At 40.7% G+C, this 16,024-nt stretch overlaps 1 protein-coding gene and 1 non-coding gene across 20 annotated transcripts in view; one reads left to right on the forward strand and one right to left on the reverse strand.

Annotated features, from left to right (window-relative positions):
* The window catches only part of OFD1 (OFD1 centriole and centriolar satellite protein), a 60,523-nt gene that overhangs the window by 18,508 nt on the left and 25,991 nt on the right, over positions 1–16,024 (forward strand). For all 19 annotated transcript variants that reach the window (XM_086386738.1, XM_086386733.1, XM_086386721.1 and 16 more), the window contains 7 exons: positions 2,401–2,508; positions 4,031–4,167; positions 4,484–4,657; positions 10,796–10,902; positions 12,697–12,816; positions 14,483–14,556; positions 15,790–15,881. In XM_086386738.1, the coding sequence (XP_086242864.1) occupies positions 2,401–2,508; positions 4,031–4,167; positions 4,484–4,657; positions 10,796–10,902; positions 12,697–12,816; positions 14,483–14,556; positions 15,790–15,881 (812 nt within the window). The remainder of the gene's footprint in view (positions 1–2,400; positions 2,509–4,030; positions 4,168–4,483; positions 4,658–10,795; positions 10,903–12,696; positions 12,817–14,482; positions 14,557–15,789; positions 15,882–16,024) is intronic.
* On the reverse strand, positions 8,112–8,218 carry LOC147339799 (U6 spliceosomal RNA). The gene has a single exon (XR_015160033.1). It is a non-coding gene; the product is annotated as a U6 spliceosomal RNA (small nuclear RNA).

Raw genomic sequence — 16,024 nt, forward strand, 5'->3', positions numbered from 1 at the left:
CCTGACCACCTTGTTGCTAGGTGGTTGCTAGGGATGTGGAGGGAAAGGGTAGCAGGTTGAAGAGGGGAAGCATAGGATGTTTTTTAGGATGGTGAAAATGTTCTTAAATTACTTGTAATTTAATTTAATTACTTGTAATGGTAGAATACATGGCGCTAGACATTTGTCAAATCCTGTAGAGCTTTACAAAGAGTGAGCCTTCATGTATGCAAGGGTAAGAGGTCAGGTGACCTCAGGATTAAATGCTGATTGTGACAAAACAATGTAACCATAGTAACCCCACTGAAAGGGGTGGGGGAAAGATATGCCTACCTGTCTAACTCTGGAGAGGGATGAAGACTGCAACTGAAGGCAGAAGAAACTACATAGGCTATGTAGTCAAGATGAGTTACTTCTCATGGGGGTGCTGGTTGAAAGTTTTGAAACCGTTATATGTGTGGGCTGGAGTTGAACAATACAGTAAGGGAATAATAGATGGTGGGAGCCAGGTGGGAACTTAGAGATAAACAGGAGGAGGCTAAGATTCATATGGTACTGGTGGCATTGGAGACATCTGTATGAACTTATGTTTAGCTTAACATAGATACAGATGAGACATAGAGATATTTATAAATAAGTATGTATACATAGTTTTGGAGAAGGAAATGGCAACCCACTCCAGTATTCTTGCCTGGAGAATCCCAGGGACGGCGGAGCCTGGTGGCCTGTGGTCTTTGGGGTCGCACAGAGTCGGACATGACTGAAGCGACTTAGCATTAGCGTACATAGTTTTGGAGAAAGAAATGGCAACCCACTCCAGTATTCTTGCCTGGAAAATCCCATGGACGGAGGAGCCTGGTAGGCTGCAGTCCATGGGGTCGCAAAGAGTCGGCCACGACTGAGCGACTTCACTTGCACTTGCACTTGTAGAACAGAAATAGCCTCACAGACATAGAGAGCAGACTTGTGATTGCCAAGGTGGGGGAGGGTGGGGTTAGCAGAGGTAAGCTTTACATAGGGGATGGATAAACAACAAGGTCCTACTGTAGAGCACAGAGAACCATATTCAGTATCCTATGATAAACCACAGTGGAAAAGAATATTCTTTAAAAAGTACATATATGTAAAACTGAATCACTTTGCTGTACAGAGGAAAGTAACATTGTCAATCAGCCACAGTTAAAAAGATCTAGTATATTGTAATATCTTCAGTAGTAAAGGAAAAAAGGCCCTTGGCTGATGCAGAAATCCAGTCATCTGTTCTAAGAAAGTGAAAACTTATAAACTTATACTAACTTAAAAACTTATACTCATGACTTAAAAAAAAAACAACCCAAAACAAGTTTCAGGGAATTCCTTGGTGGTCCATCGGTTAGGACTCCATCCTTCCATTGCTGGGGACCTACGTTCGATTTCTGGTTAGGAACCTAAGATCCTACAAGCCACATGGCACAGCCAAAAAGAAAAAAAAAGTTTCAAACTATTCAGGAAGGTATAAAGTAAAAGAAAAATAGAAACTTCTGTTCATATTCTCTAATTTCACTTTCTGCTGATAACTAGAATGAAGAGTGTCTTGTGTATCCTACCAGCATTTAGTTTATGGGGGTCAAAGTCTATATGTAATTAAACCACATATGTTCATAAATGGGATTATATTATACTATTGTGCAATTTGCTTCCTTTGTCCAGCAATATATTTTTATCAGTGTACTTAGACTAATTATGTTTAAAGAATGTATTTAATTATCCCCACGTTGATGAATATTTTATTATTTGGCATTTGCCATTAGAAGCATGTGGTGTGCAGTGCTACACCCTTTTGAGAAAGTGTAGTTCTATAAATTCAGAGAGGTAGAATGACTGGGTTAAAGGGCACTTGGATTATGAATATCCATAAACACTGACCAATTTCCCTCCCAAGTGTAAGAGCATGCCTGCTTCCCTGCTCCCTTGCCAACACTTAGAGTGCTGAAGATTAAAACTTTGATAATATGTGTATTGAGAAAATATAGTATTTCTTTTGTAGTATGAATTTGCATTTATTTTTATTTTGTTCATGTTTATTTAACACTGAAAATTTTTTCTGTAAACTTTGTCTGTGTCTTGCCCTATTTTTCTGTTTTCTTGCTGATGTTAAAAGCTCTTTATGCTATGAAAATTAGTCCTGTCTCCATATTATGGCAAATACTTGTTTTTGGTGTATCATTTGTCTTTTGACTTTGTTATTTCATGCCTTATATAAGTTCTTAATTTTCATGTTTGATGTCATACTTGGAAAGGCCTTTCCTCAGAAATTATTCTTAAAAGATACATGATGTGAAAAAGATAATGTTATAAAACCAAGATTGCATAAACAGTGTTTGAGCAATAGTTGAATGAAAGAAAGGTGTGAAACAGAACTGTATACATTGTGTCTTTCAGGTTTTCTTATACAATTTCTGAAAGAATTGGCAAAATATCATCAGAATAAAGAAAGTTGCAATATGGAGACTCAGACAAGTTCAACATTTCCTGTCAAAGACTCTCTTGGTAATTGTGATCCTCTTCCATAATTACACTTCTTCCATTTTCTTTTTCAGTGAAGGTGACGGCCTGATGTACTGTATTATGTATTTGTTGTTTCACTAAGAGGGATGCAGGCTGCTGGTGGCATGTTTTCTGGAATTGTTGCTCATTTTTTCTCAGAAGGACCAGGAACTGCTCTCCAGGGCTGCTCCTTCCTTCTTGACCACCAGGGCTATGCTTTCCACCTCTCACGGGGATCCATAGGCTCACTTCCTTTCTTGTTTGTTGGGTTGAAGCTCTCTTGACTGGGAGGTTCTTCCCTGTGTCTCATGTGACTTTATGTTATAGCCACTAAAGTGGGAAGATCTCAGACTACTTGCATTGCAGGGAACTAGAGAAGTCAGTGGGCCATCCTTTCACTTTACAGTTGACAAAGCTAAGGTCACTTGAGGAAGAACAATTAGGCAACGTCCTGTCTGGGTTAGAACTGATACCAGAGTTCAGGTTTTCTGGTCCATGACCTGGACCCTTTTCTGCTGTACAGGCTTCTGTAGAATACAGAAAAGTAGATGGAAAACCATGGCTGACATTTTGCCAATCAGAGACATCACTGCCAATATTTTACTCCCTGATGACTCAAGCGGTCAAGAATTCTCCTGCAGTATAGAAGACCTGGGTTCAATCCCTGGGTTGGGAAGATCCCCTGGAGAAGGGAATGGCAACCCACTCCAGCATTCTTGTCTGGAGAAGCCCCATGGACAGAGGAGCCTGGCACGCCCCAGTCCATGAGTCAGATACAAATGAGCACACATATTTTAGTCTGCTTCTGCCAGCCGTTTTTTCCTCTGCCTGCTTTTTGATGATATTGGTGTCACACATGGTTAAGACTGTATGAGAGGGCCAGGTTTGCAGTGTGCTTCATGGTTGGTTTCAAATCCACAGTTGGTTTGAGGGCTGGGAGTCTCCTGGAAAGACTGCTGGAATGTGAGACAATCATAGACCTGGCCTTAGCCCCACTGATGCCATTATGTAGCTGTTTAGCCCTCTGGAAGTCCCTTCAACTGGATGGGCATCAGTTTCCTCCTCTGTGAAGTGGAGGAAGTGAAACACGTGATCTTTGATTCCTCGTAGGGTCAGTGTTTTGAAAGTGTGAGTCAGCTCTAACCAAAGTGCAGTCAAAGAGCCCTCTCCTGTGGCACGTAGACACTAGAAAGGGATGCCACTGTTATTTGACTTAAAGTATACTTTTTGTTTTCTTTTCCCCTGATATTTTATATTGGATTCTCAAACTTTCAGAACAGTTGAAAGCTTTATGGCGAACACTTACACACCTCGAGTCTGCCATGAAATTTGTTATACTTGCTTAATCACTTACCTGTCTGTCCATTAAGCTCTCTCACTTTTTGGATACATTTGTATTAATAAGTAAATGGCAGACATCCTTAACACTTTCTCCTAAGTATACGCTGTGCTTGAACAGAGCTCTGGCCATTTGCTCACCTGCCTGTGTCTCTCTGACCTCATTTTCTATGTTATTTTTTGGTAGCGGAGAAGCTTCAGCTTATTGACAATGAGTTTGCAGGTGCTTGCCCTCAGCAGCCAAAGTTAGAATCCTTAGAAATCAAGTTAAACGAATATAAGAGGGAAGTAGAACAGCAGCTACGGGCAGAAATGAGTCAGAAGGTAAGATTTATCTTGTTATCATTAAGAGTGATGTTTTTGCTTGTCTTTTAATGTCTTCACCTTCAGTATGTGGGGAAATCACTATAATCTTTACTAATGAATGTTGTGCGTACTGTTTCTCTTGCCAGATGATGTCAGTTCTTTATGACTTTTGAATACACCCTGTAAGTGTAGTGAATGAGATGAAACATGAAGATGAATTAAACTAAATATATTTAGATAGCGTTAATGTTAAAGCTAACAGTGAAGAGAGAATTTGTTACTGTTTCTTTACTATAGTTATTGGTATTTACAATTTTTTGTCATCAATTGGCAGTTGAAATACTTTAAAGATACTGAAATCATGAAAATTAAAATGGAAGAAAAAAGGAAGTATGAGAAGGAGCTTGTTGAGTTCCAGAATGAATTTGAGAGAACTTGTCAAGCAAAATCTGAAGCCCTGATGTCTCAGGAAAAGATAACCCTAGAGAGAATTCAAAAGCACCAGGAGGTAATATTCTAAAATCATTTACTGGGGTGGGGGGGCGCATTTCTGTGCTATCTCTTGAGTAGGGCCTGGGGTCAAGAGCACAAGGGAAAGCACAGGACTTGGAAAGGATGTGCAGGCATCCTTTGTCCAAGACGGCTGGAGGGAATGGACTGCAAACGGGCTGGTCCACGCTGGGAGTGGGAGAAACTTGCACCAAAGAAGCAGCAGCTTTGAGGTTTGGTTAACAGCAGGGAGGAGAGGATCAGAAGTGTGAAGTAGCTGCCGTCACTAAAGGAAACGAAGCCCTGGAAAGCAGACAGGGTTGCTGAGCTGTGTCAAGGGCTCAGCCGAGGCGGGCAGCCTGGACCAGCAGTAGACCAAGTCCAGGGTTTCCAGGTGATGGCCCCAGTGCAGCTCTCAGGAGGGTGTATAGTGTCGGCAAGGTTGGAGAGATGGAGTTGCTCAGGGAGATGAGCTTGAGAGAGCTGAAACTCCTTGGCTTCAGAAAGGCAGCCCATTTCATGGAAGACACTGGTGTTGGGCAGGGTAGGGAAGGGAGCTCAAGATGGCGGGTGGCCGCTAATATAAAGCAACGGGGACCGTGACATGGCAGCCTGAAAGACACTGAGAAGCAGGTCTTGGGATTCTGACGGGTGGAAGAAGAAGATGGGTCAAGAGGACAGAGTTGCAGGTAGGGGTTTGAGGTCAAGAATGCAAACAAAATTCAACGTGCTGCCATGGGAACAGAGGTGGAGGCATACAGGGCTGCCACGTGGGCGTGTGATCCTGTCCACCAGCATGGTGGCTGGATGGGAGGTAGAGGGGTTGCCCGGTGGCAGGAGTGGGTGTGGGGAGAGATTGGATCCATTGCTTTAGGAAAAGTAGGTTCCTTTGTTAAGGTTGTATCTTAGACCAGACTGGATCTGGGGCCCTGCTTCCTGTGGACAGCCAGGGCTTCTGTCAGGAAGTTGTGTTGAAAGTAAGAGACTTCCTCCCAGTGTCCACCCTTGCTTGGAGCTTCTCAAAAAGACCCAGTTATTGAATGGTAATTGCACCCCCTCTACAAGTTTGGTATAAACAGTTCTGAGAATTGGGCTCACTTAGAAAGGGAAAAACTAGAGATCTCTTCAAGAAAATTGGAGATACCAAGGGAACATTTCATGCAGAGATGGGCACAATAAAGACAGAAACAGCAAGGACCTAACAGAAGCAGAAGAGGTGGCAAGAATACACAGAAGAACTGTACAAAAAAGGTCTTAATGACCCGAATACCCACGATAGTGTGATCACTCACCTAGAGCCAGACATCCTGGAGTGTGAAGTCAAGTGGGACTTAGGAAGCATTACTACAAACAAACCTAGTGGAAGTCATGGAATTCCAGCTGAGCTATTTCAAATCTTAAAAGATGATGCTGTTAAAATACTGCGCTCAATATGCCAGCAAATCTGGAAAACTTGGCAATGGCCGCAGGGCTGGAAGAGGTCAGTTTTCATTCCAGTCACAAAGAAATGCAACGCCAAAGAATGTTTAAGCTACTGTACACTTGTGCTCTTTTCACGTGCTAGCAAGGTGATGCTCAGAATCCTTCAAGCCAGGCTTCAGCAGAACGTGAACTGAGAACTTTCAGATGGACAAGTTGGATTGAGAAAAGGCAGAGCAACCAGAGATCAAATTGCCAACATCCGTTGGATCATAGAAAAAGCAAGGGAATTCCAGAAAAACATCTATTTCTGCTTCACTGACTATGCCAAAGCCTTTGACTGTGTGGATCACAACAAACTGTGGAAGATTCTTCAAGAGATGGGAGGGAATACCAGACCACCTTACCTGCCTCCTGAGAAGTGTGTATGCAGATCAAGAAGCAACAGTTAGAACTGGACATGGAACAATGGACTGGTTGCAAATTGGGAAAGGAGTACAACAAGGCTATACATTGTCACTCTGATTATTTAGCTTCTGTGCAAAGTACATCACGCGAAATGTTGGACTAGATGAATCACAAACTGGAATCAAGATTGCTGGGAGAAATACCAATAACCTCAGATATGCAGATGACACCACCCTTATGTCAGAGAGTGAAGAGGAACTAAAGAGCCTCTTGATGAAAGTGACAGAGCGGAGTGAAAAAGCTGACTTAAAACTTAACATTCTGAAAACGAAGATCATGGCATCTGGTCTCATCACTTCATGGCAAATGATGGGGGAAAAGTGAAAGCAGTAACAGAAACTATTTTCTTGGGCTCCAAAATCACTGGACGGTGACTGCAGCCACGAAATTAAAAGACGCTTGCTCCTTCAAAGAAAAGTTATGACAAACCTAGACAGTGTATTAAAAAGCAGAAACAGGGAGTGGAGCAAAGACTGGGAGGTGAGCTGATTCTCAGAGGCGTTCGGGAGATCCCCTGTCACCTTCCGTCCGAAAAAATAAATAAATAAAAATAAAAAGCAGAAACATCACTTTGTTGAGAAAAGTCCCTTTAGTCAAAGGTATGTTTTTCCAGTAGTCGTGTATGGATGTGAGAATTGGACCATAAAGAAGACTGAGTGCTGAAGTATTGATGCTTTGGAACTGTGTTGTTAGAGAAGTCTCTTGAGAGTCCCTTGGACAGCAAGGAGATCAAACCAGTCATTCGTAAAGGAAATCAACCCTGAATATTCATTGGAAGGACTGATGCTGAAGCTGAAGCTCCAGTACTTTGGCCACCTGATGTGAAGAGCTGACTCATTGGAAAAGACCCTAATGCTGGGAAAGATTGAGGGCAGAAGGAAAGGGGTGAAACAGAGGATGAGATGGCTTGATGTCATCACTGATTCAATGGACATGAGTTTGAGCAAGCTCTGGGAGATAGTAAAGGACAGTGAAGCCTGGTGTGCTGCAGTCCATGGGATTCACAAAGATTCGGACATGATGTAGTGACTGAACAACAAGCTGTAAAATAAATGTTGGAGGCACAGGTGTTTGTGAGGCTTGGATTGTGTTTATACTAACAATATCATCTATTTTTCCTAACTTTAAACAATTTTTATTATAGAAAGGTTTTCACACAATTGGATGTTTCTTTACTCTGTACACAATTATTCTTACTCTCCATAGAAAAGCTGCTGCTTAACTTCTCATCGAGTGATGGCAAACACTAAAATCCTGATTTTGACAGCATTGTAGTAAAAATGCCTCAGTGGTTTAAGTTGAAAGCAGTATATTGGTACATGGCTCTTGTGCTCATTTACTAAGAACGTACAAATGTCTTTATTCAAAAATACAAAATAAATTATGTGTAGGCATGGACAGTGGCAGCAATAAACCATTCTGTTGTCAGCTGAAACCAGTAACTGATGGTTTTAGTTATTTTCTTAAACAACAGCCAGACTTTTCTTCAGTCATCTTAAACTTACCTCACCTGGAGTTACTGGTGAGGAACACTGCCTTGAGCTACTTCTCACAGTTCATTAATAATGGCAAAGCACTATTCTAGGAAGAATATGGACCACTGCACGAATTTGCCTGTCATCTTTGTGCAGGGACCATGCTAATCTTCTCTGTGTCATTCTACTTTTAGTATATGTGCTGCCAAAGCGAGCACTAACACTGTCATCTTGAAGACAGGTGACAAAGTCAGAAAGACAAATATACCATTCAGTTCATTTCAAACACTCAGTCGTGTCCGACTCTTTATGACCCCATGGGCTGCAGCACGCCAGGCCTCCCTGTTCATCACCAACTCCTGGAGTTTACTCAAACTCACGTCCATCGAGTTGGTGATGCCATCCAACCATCTCATCCTCTGTCATCCCCTTCTCCTGCCTTCAGTCTTGCCCAGAATCAGGGTCTTTTCTGGTGTGTCAGTTCTTTGCATCAGGTGCCCAAAGTACTGGAGCTTCAGCTTCAGCATCAGTCCTTCCAATGAATATTCAGGACTGATCTTTAGGATGGACTGGTTGGATCTCCTTGCTGTCCAAGGGACTCTCAAGAGTCTTCTTCAACACCACAGTCCAAACGCATCAATTCTTCGGTGCTCAGCTTTCTTTATAGTCCAGCTCTAACATCCATACATGACTACTGGAGAAACTATAGTTTTTGACTAGATGGACCTTTGTTGGCAAAGTAATATATCTCTGCTTCTTAATATGCTGTCTAGCTTGGTCATAACTTTTCTTCCAAGGAGCAAGCATCTTTTAATTTCATGGCTGCAGTCAACATCTGCAGTGATTTTGGAGCCCCCCAAAAATAAAGTCTCTCACTCTTTCCATAGTTTCCCCATCTATTTCCCATGAAGTGATGGGACCAGATGCCATGATCTTAGTTTTCTGAATGTTGAGCTTTAAGCCAACTTTTTCACTTTCCTCTTTCACTTTCATCAAGAGGCTCTTTAGTTCCTTTTCACTTTCTGCCATAAGGGTGGTGTCATTTGCATATCTGAGGTTATTGATATTTCTCCCAGCAGTCTTGATTCCAGCTTGTGCTTCATCTAGCCCAGCGTTTCTCATGATGTACTCTGCATATAAGTTAAATAAACAGCCTTGACGTACTCCTTTTCCTATTTGGAACCAGTCTGTTGTTCCATGTCCAGTTCTAACTGTTGCTTCCTGACCTGTATACACATATCTCAAGAGGCAGGTCAAGTGGTCTGGTATTCCCATCTCTTTCAGACTTTTCCACAGTTTGTTGTGATCCACACAAAGGCTTTGGTGTAATCAGTAAGCAGAAGTAGCTGTTTTTTTGGAACTCTCTTGCTTTTTTGATGATCCAGACGGATGTTGGCAATTTGATCTCTGGTTCCTGTGCCTTTTCTAAAGCCAGCTTGAAATCTGGAAGTTCATGGTTCACATATTGTTGAAGCCTGGCTTGCAGAATTTTGAGCATTACTTTACTAATGTGTGAGATGAGTGCAACTGTGCAGTAGTTTGAGCATTCTTCGGCATTGCCTTTCTTTGGGATTGGAATGAAAACTGATCTTTTCCAGTCCTGTGGCCACTGCTGAGTTGTCCAAATTCAGAAAGACAAATATACCATATGATATCACTTAAGTGAGGAATCTTAAATATGAGACAAATGGACATATCTGTGAAACACTCAAAGACACAGAGAACAGACTTGTTGTTGCCACGGGGGAAGGATGTGGAGGAGGGATGGATTGGGAGTTTAGGATTAGCAGATGCTAACTATTATATATAGGATGGATAAACAACAAGGTCCTACAGCATGGGACAGGGAACCATATTCAGTATCCTGTAATAAACCATAATGGAAAAGAATATAAAAAAGATGTATTTGTATAACTGAGTTACTGCTGTACAGCAGAAAATAACATAGCATTGTCAATCAACTGCACTTCAATAACATTAAATAAAAAAAGACGACTGACTAGATCAACCGGTTCACAGACTCGAACCCTGGTTTATTCAACTGATCTCTGAAGGCTCTTGAGAAGGTTGCTGTTTGTGAAGAGTATCATGCCTTTATTCCACCACCTGGAATGCCCCTCCCCTTCTTGGCCTGATAAAACCATCCAGTCCTTCAAAATCCAGCTGGAATGCCAGGTCCTTGTGATGCCTCTCCCGACCCCCCACTGATGGACTCCTCTAGGCATTGCTCGTCCCGTGGAGTCTTGATGTACTTTGTGAAATCATCACGCTGTGGTGTAACTCTTGGTTTGTCTGTCTCTCCTTGAATAAACTGAGTTTTTTTTAAGGTGGGGACTGACCTGTATCTGTCCATCTTTGTGTACCCAGCACCCAGTGTGGCCTTGAACACATGATAGGTGTTCAGGGAACACATATATGAAGTGTGGCCATTCATTCGGGCCATCATCTTTTAAGTTTATTTTATTGCTGAATGAACATTTTGTTTCATTTTTCTCGCTGTAGAACTTAACGAAGTTTTTTTAAGTGTCTGAGAGATGTTAATGATGTAACAAAGTAATTATACACAAGGGATGCTGGAAATACAGGGTAATGTAACTTAACAGTCCTTGAGGGAGGAGGGGAATAAATTTTTGTGAGGATAAAAAGGCAAAACATATACCTTGAATTGGAACCTCTTGAAAATTGTTCTTTAATGTCCATCCTTTGTTTTCTAGAATTTAGGAAGCAATGTATTAGTTCAAATCTCCTTTGTCTTCTTTAGCTTGCTTGGTAAAAATTAATGCTTTCTTCTACAGAATGAAACAAAAGAAATCTATGCTCAAAGGCAGCTTCTACTAAAAGACATAGATTTGCTGAGAGGCAGAGAAGCTGAGTTGAAACAAAGAATTGAAGCCTTTGAATTGTAAGTAATACGTGTCCATTTTGGACTTTCAGAATGAACGAGATGAAAAAGAACTACTCAATATGTCTACATATTCTAATACTACAGAATAGAATTCTTGTTTGTAAAGGTGATATCACCTAGCTTCAAAGGCACACTTCAGGAGAAATGAGGATGAGTATTTTTTTGAAATATTAGACACTGGGATGAAAGCGGAAGGAAATGCCATCATCAGGCTACAGTGGGACCAGACAAATAATTTGGAGAAGCAAATAATGCTTTAAGAGATCATACGTTTCCCATTTCTGTCAACCATTCAGGTCTCACGGTTTCATGTGCATGTAGTAACTGAATTCCAGACAGCCAGACCTGCCAGATTGACCTGCTCTGCTGGCAAAAAAGGGGAACACGGTGGCTCTGAGTTGACCTGTATTGGGAGAAATTGTTGCTTGTAGTGTGTGTGTTGCTTTTTTCTAAACGTTCACCAGTCTTTGGTTCTTCACATCTTACCTAGGATACATAGCAAGCTCAGCATTGTATAGTTTATGGAATAAGCCTTCTTTCCCATTTATCTGCCATTAATTGGCACTCAAGACACTCCAGGAATCTTCTTTCCTTAAAAGATTTGTCTTCATTTTCATGAATGTTGTTTTCTCATTTAAGTAGGCTAGGTTCATTTGATTTCTTCTCTCTACCAACCTTAGTGTTTTTGGCAGTACTGAAGAGGTAAATGGACCATAAGCGAGAAAAGGAAACCAATTTGGGCATTGATAGTTAATGATTATGTAATCACTTATTTACCTCCATTTTCCCTCCTCCTCCTTTCTAAGCATACTGAAAATGAACATGTTAAGTCATCAGTCGTGTCCGACTCTTTGTGACCCCATGGACTGTAGCCCACCAGGCTTCTCTGTCCATGGAATTCTCCAGGCAAGGATACTGGAGTGAGTTTCTATTTCCTTCTCCAAGGGATCTTCCCAACCAGGGATCGAATCCAGGTCTCCTGCATCACAGGCAGATTGTTTACCATCTGAGCCATCAGGGAAGCATATCATATAAACTAAATACTGCTCCATTGCTTTACAGACTAACCAGCAGAGGGCGCTAACAGAGGCGTTTTATCCTTTGCCTGGAATAGTCTCTGTTGACTGGCGCTTCTGTTTTTAGCTTGATCTGAATCCCTGTGAACCCAGTTCCCTGGCTCTGGAATTGATTTTGTGCTTGACTTGAGGTTTCACTATTAAGACCATTCCTTTCTTTAGTGTTGGGACGTTCTGATTGATCCATCTATCTTTTGCTCTCTTTTCAGTATTTTCTCTTCAGTATTGATTTAGTTCACTGATATTGAACTAGTAGATTATGAAAGGCCAGAACACATTTTATGTCTTTAATAGCTCTGGGCTAGTCAGTTAGAAACAGTATTATAAAAGAAACAAGCACTTGAGTATACTAACTGAAGTTTGTGTGTAGCTTTGTAACTTAAAACATTAATCTTTTACCCCTGAATTGATTATGGCCGCTTACCACTTGTGACCATTTTTTTTTAAGTGTGAACCATCTCCTGTGAGACACCACTTTGGTTTTGGCATTTTCTCACTCACCCCAGCCAGAGAACTATTGAGTTCTGTCTATAGTTCAGATCCATCATCACTAGATCAGCTCCTAAAATAGTGGGACACTTCTGGCCCTTTGTTTTTACTCCCTAGCCGTGACAGTCACAGAACAGTTTGAGTCTGTGGGGCTAAAAACACATGGTGTCTTTTCCCCAATATTAATATTTTTCAATTTTGCCTTATCTGTTTTTGCTAATTTCAGGGCCCAGAGGCTGCAAGAAGAAAAAAATAAAAGCATGACTGATGGACTGCGGAGGCGGGAGTTGACTATAAAGAATATCGAGGAGACCTATGACCAAAAGCTCAAGAACGAACTTCTAAAGTAATTGTTTGGCATCTTAAAAAAAAAGTATCGTATTTGAATTAAGTTGATGGAAACACAGCAACACTAATAAAGTAGATAAGACTAGTATTTTATGGCAAAATCCAGTGTTTAAAAAGAATATACATGTTCATTGACAGTCAAGCTTTTCCTGTGAATACTCGAGTTAGGATGGTTTTAAAAAGATACAGTACAGGAAATAGCATCCTCTGCTTGTTCTTGTCACTTCTGGAGTATTTACTGAGGGCCTGTGATTTGCTTGAGTTTCTTAGGGCACCTTGTACCTTGCTGAGAAGCTATCAAATGGGGATTATAGTCACTTTTTATGTTTTCCTCTACCCCACTTATACTGCCATTCAGATGGAATAGCTAATGATCTGTAAATTATTCTGCTAATTCGTTATAGTATTTGTTGATCTGTATTCCTTCAAGATTCTGAAAAGCCAGAATCAAAAGGAACAAACTAGAATTAACTGTATGAAGCAAAAAACGATAGAGGGAAAGGAAGGTGTGTACAGCTCTGGTACCATGGCTTCCCTCTAGTCTGCATTTTGCTGTGTTCTAGTGGATAGTATCTTAGTGCAGAGGCATTAAGTGCATATGTGGTAAGTTTTCTCTCCAGTGTTCAGTGTAATGTCTGGCACAAAGTAAGTGTTCACTTAATGTTTATTGATGTAATGAATTCATAGTGAAGTGATGACTCAACACAGCAACTCTCGATGTTTCTTCATCATTGGCCTCTCTCTACTGCTTTGTCCATAATTTGTCATTGATAGTCCATGATGTAGTACCTTCAAAGGTTTTTGGAGGTTATTCTTTAAAATAATTCTAATAAAAAATATAGCAGTTTTCTGTGGATCAGTTTTGATGTGGTAGATTTTTGTCCACATATTTTATGGATTTATCTACATATTTTAGAGATAAGCTCTATAAGGAATCTATAGTTGTTAAAGTTTTAGGAATAAGTGAATAAAAGTGTGTATGTTAGCTTGATAATAGCTATGGAGTGGACTGTCAGGTATCTTTGTCTGTCCGTGGGTGTCCTTATATGACTTTGGCAGGTGTTGAGGTTCTGAGGATATTCACCACAGGAGTACTTCTTTCTTTTCTCTAATCTTTGAACCAGAAAGGCAGCTGCTAACAGCTGGTGGGGATGGTAAAATTCCATGAAAATGTGACTCTGGTATCACCAGTCCAAATATATTTGCTGTTGACAGTGGCTCTTGGTACTACTGTTCAGTTCCTTAGGGTGAAAGGTCTTATCCTGTTTGAGGGTGGGAAGGCGGGACAGGTGGACTGGAAGTGACTGACTTATTATCCTTTGGGATTTAGAGTCTGCTGTACACAGTATAAAGTAAGTACATTTACTTTTTTTTGTGTCACTGGATACCAGCTGGGAAACAGTGCCCTCTATAGCCTCAGTAACATGACCCTTCATTTTGTGCTTGAGTTTTGGGACCCAGTTTATAGAACTGCAGCAAGACTTTAGTGGACTTTTTAAAGCCAGAATTTGGACCCCTGGCCTTAGCACTGAGTGCTCCAGAAGTTCATGTGTTGTCCTGTTTAGTACCCTTCAGTGCCCTGATGCCATAAGATAAGCTCATCGTTGATAGCAGTCTGTCTAGGGAAGTGACCAAAACTCATTTTCCATCCTTCTGATTCTCAGGTATCAACTTGAACTGAAGGAGGACTATATCACTAGAACCAACAGACTGATCGAAGATGAAAGGAAAAATAAAGGTGATTTGGGGAGCAGGGCAGGAAGCTGTATTTTTCAGTTTCAACACAGGTTATCAGCTTCTTAAGTTGGGTCTGTTCTTTAATCCAAAAAATATATACCTTCCACTTCATCGTTACTATTAACTGACATAGTTTTTGTCCTTTTAATTTTATAGAGTGAAAAAAATAATCACTGTCTTTCAATGTTTTTGTAAACCTTCTTGTTTAACTTTTTGTATATTCACAAAGATCAGTGATTTATTGGTAGAATTTTATTCAACTATATTTCAGTATATCTTGATGAATAAATCTGTGATGTCAAGAATGTGGCATCAACTTACTGCTGTGGGTTAATACTACTCTAAACCATGAGAGGTGTTATGACCTGATTTCTTATTTTTCTTAACTTCTAACACGTATTTATGCTTCATGATATTTTATTTTCACATATACCCTCCTAAACTCTTGTATATATTACCCCGAGATGAGGAGAGTTAGGTAATTGATCTTTCAGATATTTGACATTGCAGTGTATCTCTAGGAACTATCCTGTGACAAGAGTTTTGGGTGGCTATTTCAAATGGATTGCAAGGAGTCAGCCAGGGCTGGGCACTTGGTCCTTATCAGCAGGCCACCAGGTGTGTGTGGCTGCTCCTTGGCGCCTGTCGTGCTCAGACTAATATTAATACTTCTGTAGGAATTGGTATTGCCATGTAGTTAGCATGTGACTTTTTGATGATACATCTATATAGCCTTATGTTAGATGAAGTGATAATGACAAAATAATAACTATAAAATCTTACCAGAGCAGTCTTTGTCTTTAAGGAAATTCAGAGCTGTTGGCATGAGGGCCCCACATTCCACACGGGTGGTGTAACTCTGGTGACTTGTGTGTAGCAGGAAGTTCACCACATATATGACCGTTACAACTGACTTCACATCACCTAATGAGTAACAGGACTTACTTGCCTGCTAATTTTTTTTTGACCCAATATCTGCTGTTTTATATCTTTTTTGGGGGAGGGGAATGCCACAGGGCTTATAAGATCTTAATTTCCTGATCAGTGATCGAACCTGCACTCTGGGCAGTGAAAGCATGGAATATTAACAACTGGGCCACCAGGGAATCCCCTCTGCTATTTTAGATGATGAAATAATGGTCATTAGGTCTGACATACTGGCTATAAATGATTAAATGACTTGTATTCACTGAGAAACCTTTATGATATTTAGTTGCTTGGCTCTGTCTTTCAGAGAAAGCTTTACATTTGCAAGAGGAACTTGCAGCTCTTAATTGTAAGAAGGAAGAACTTGATCGTTCTGTAAACCGTGTGAAAGAACTCGAGGTAATTGTTAATCATATTGATTTTTTGAAATAGATGTTAGACAACACAGGAAATTTTAACTTCAGTCACACATAATTTATCTCAAGTGATCCTCTTTGTATGTTTAGACTGTTTATTATATGATTCAGAGGGTGATGGCTGAA

The sequence above is a fragment of the Bos grunniens genome, chromosome X (genome assembly GCF_055505025.1).
Source record: "Bos grunniens cultivar Pamir isolate PY7600 chromosome X, Bosgru_T2T1.0, whole genome shotgun sequence".
Taxonomy (NCBI): Eukaryota; Metazoa; Chordata; class Mammalia; order Artiodactyla; family Bovidae; genus Bos; species Bos grunniens.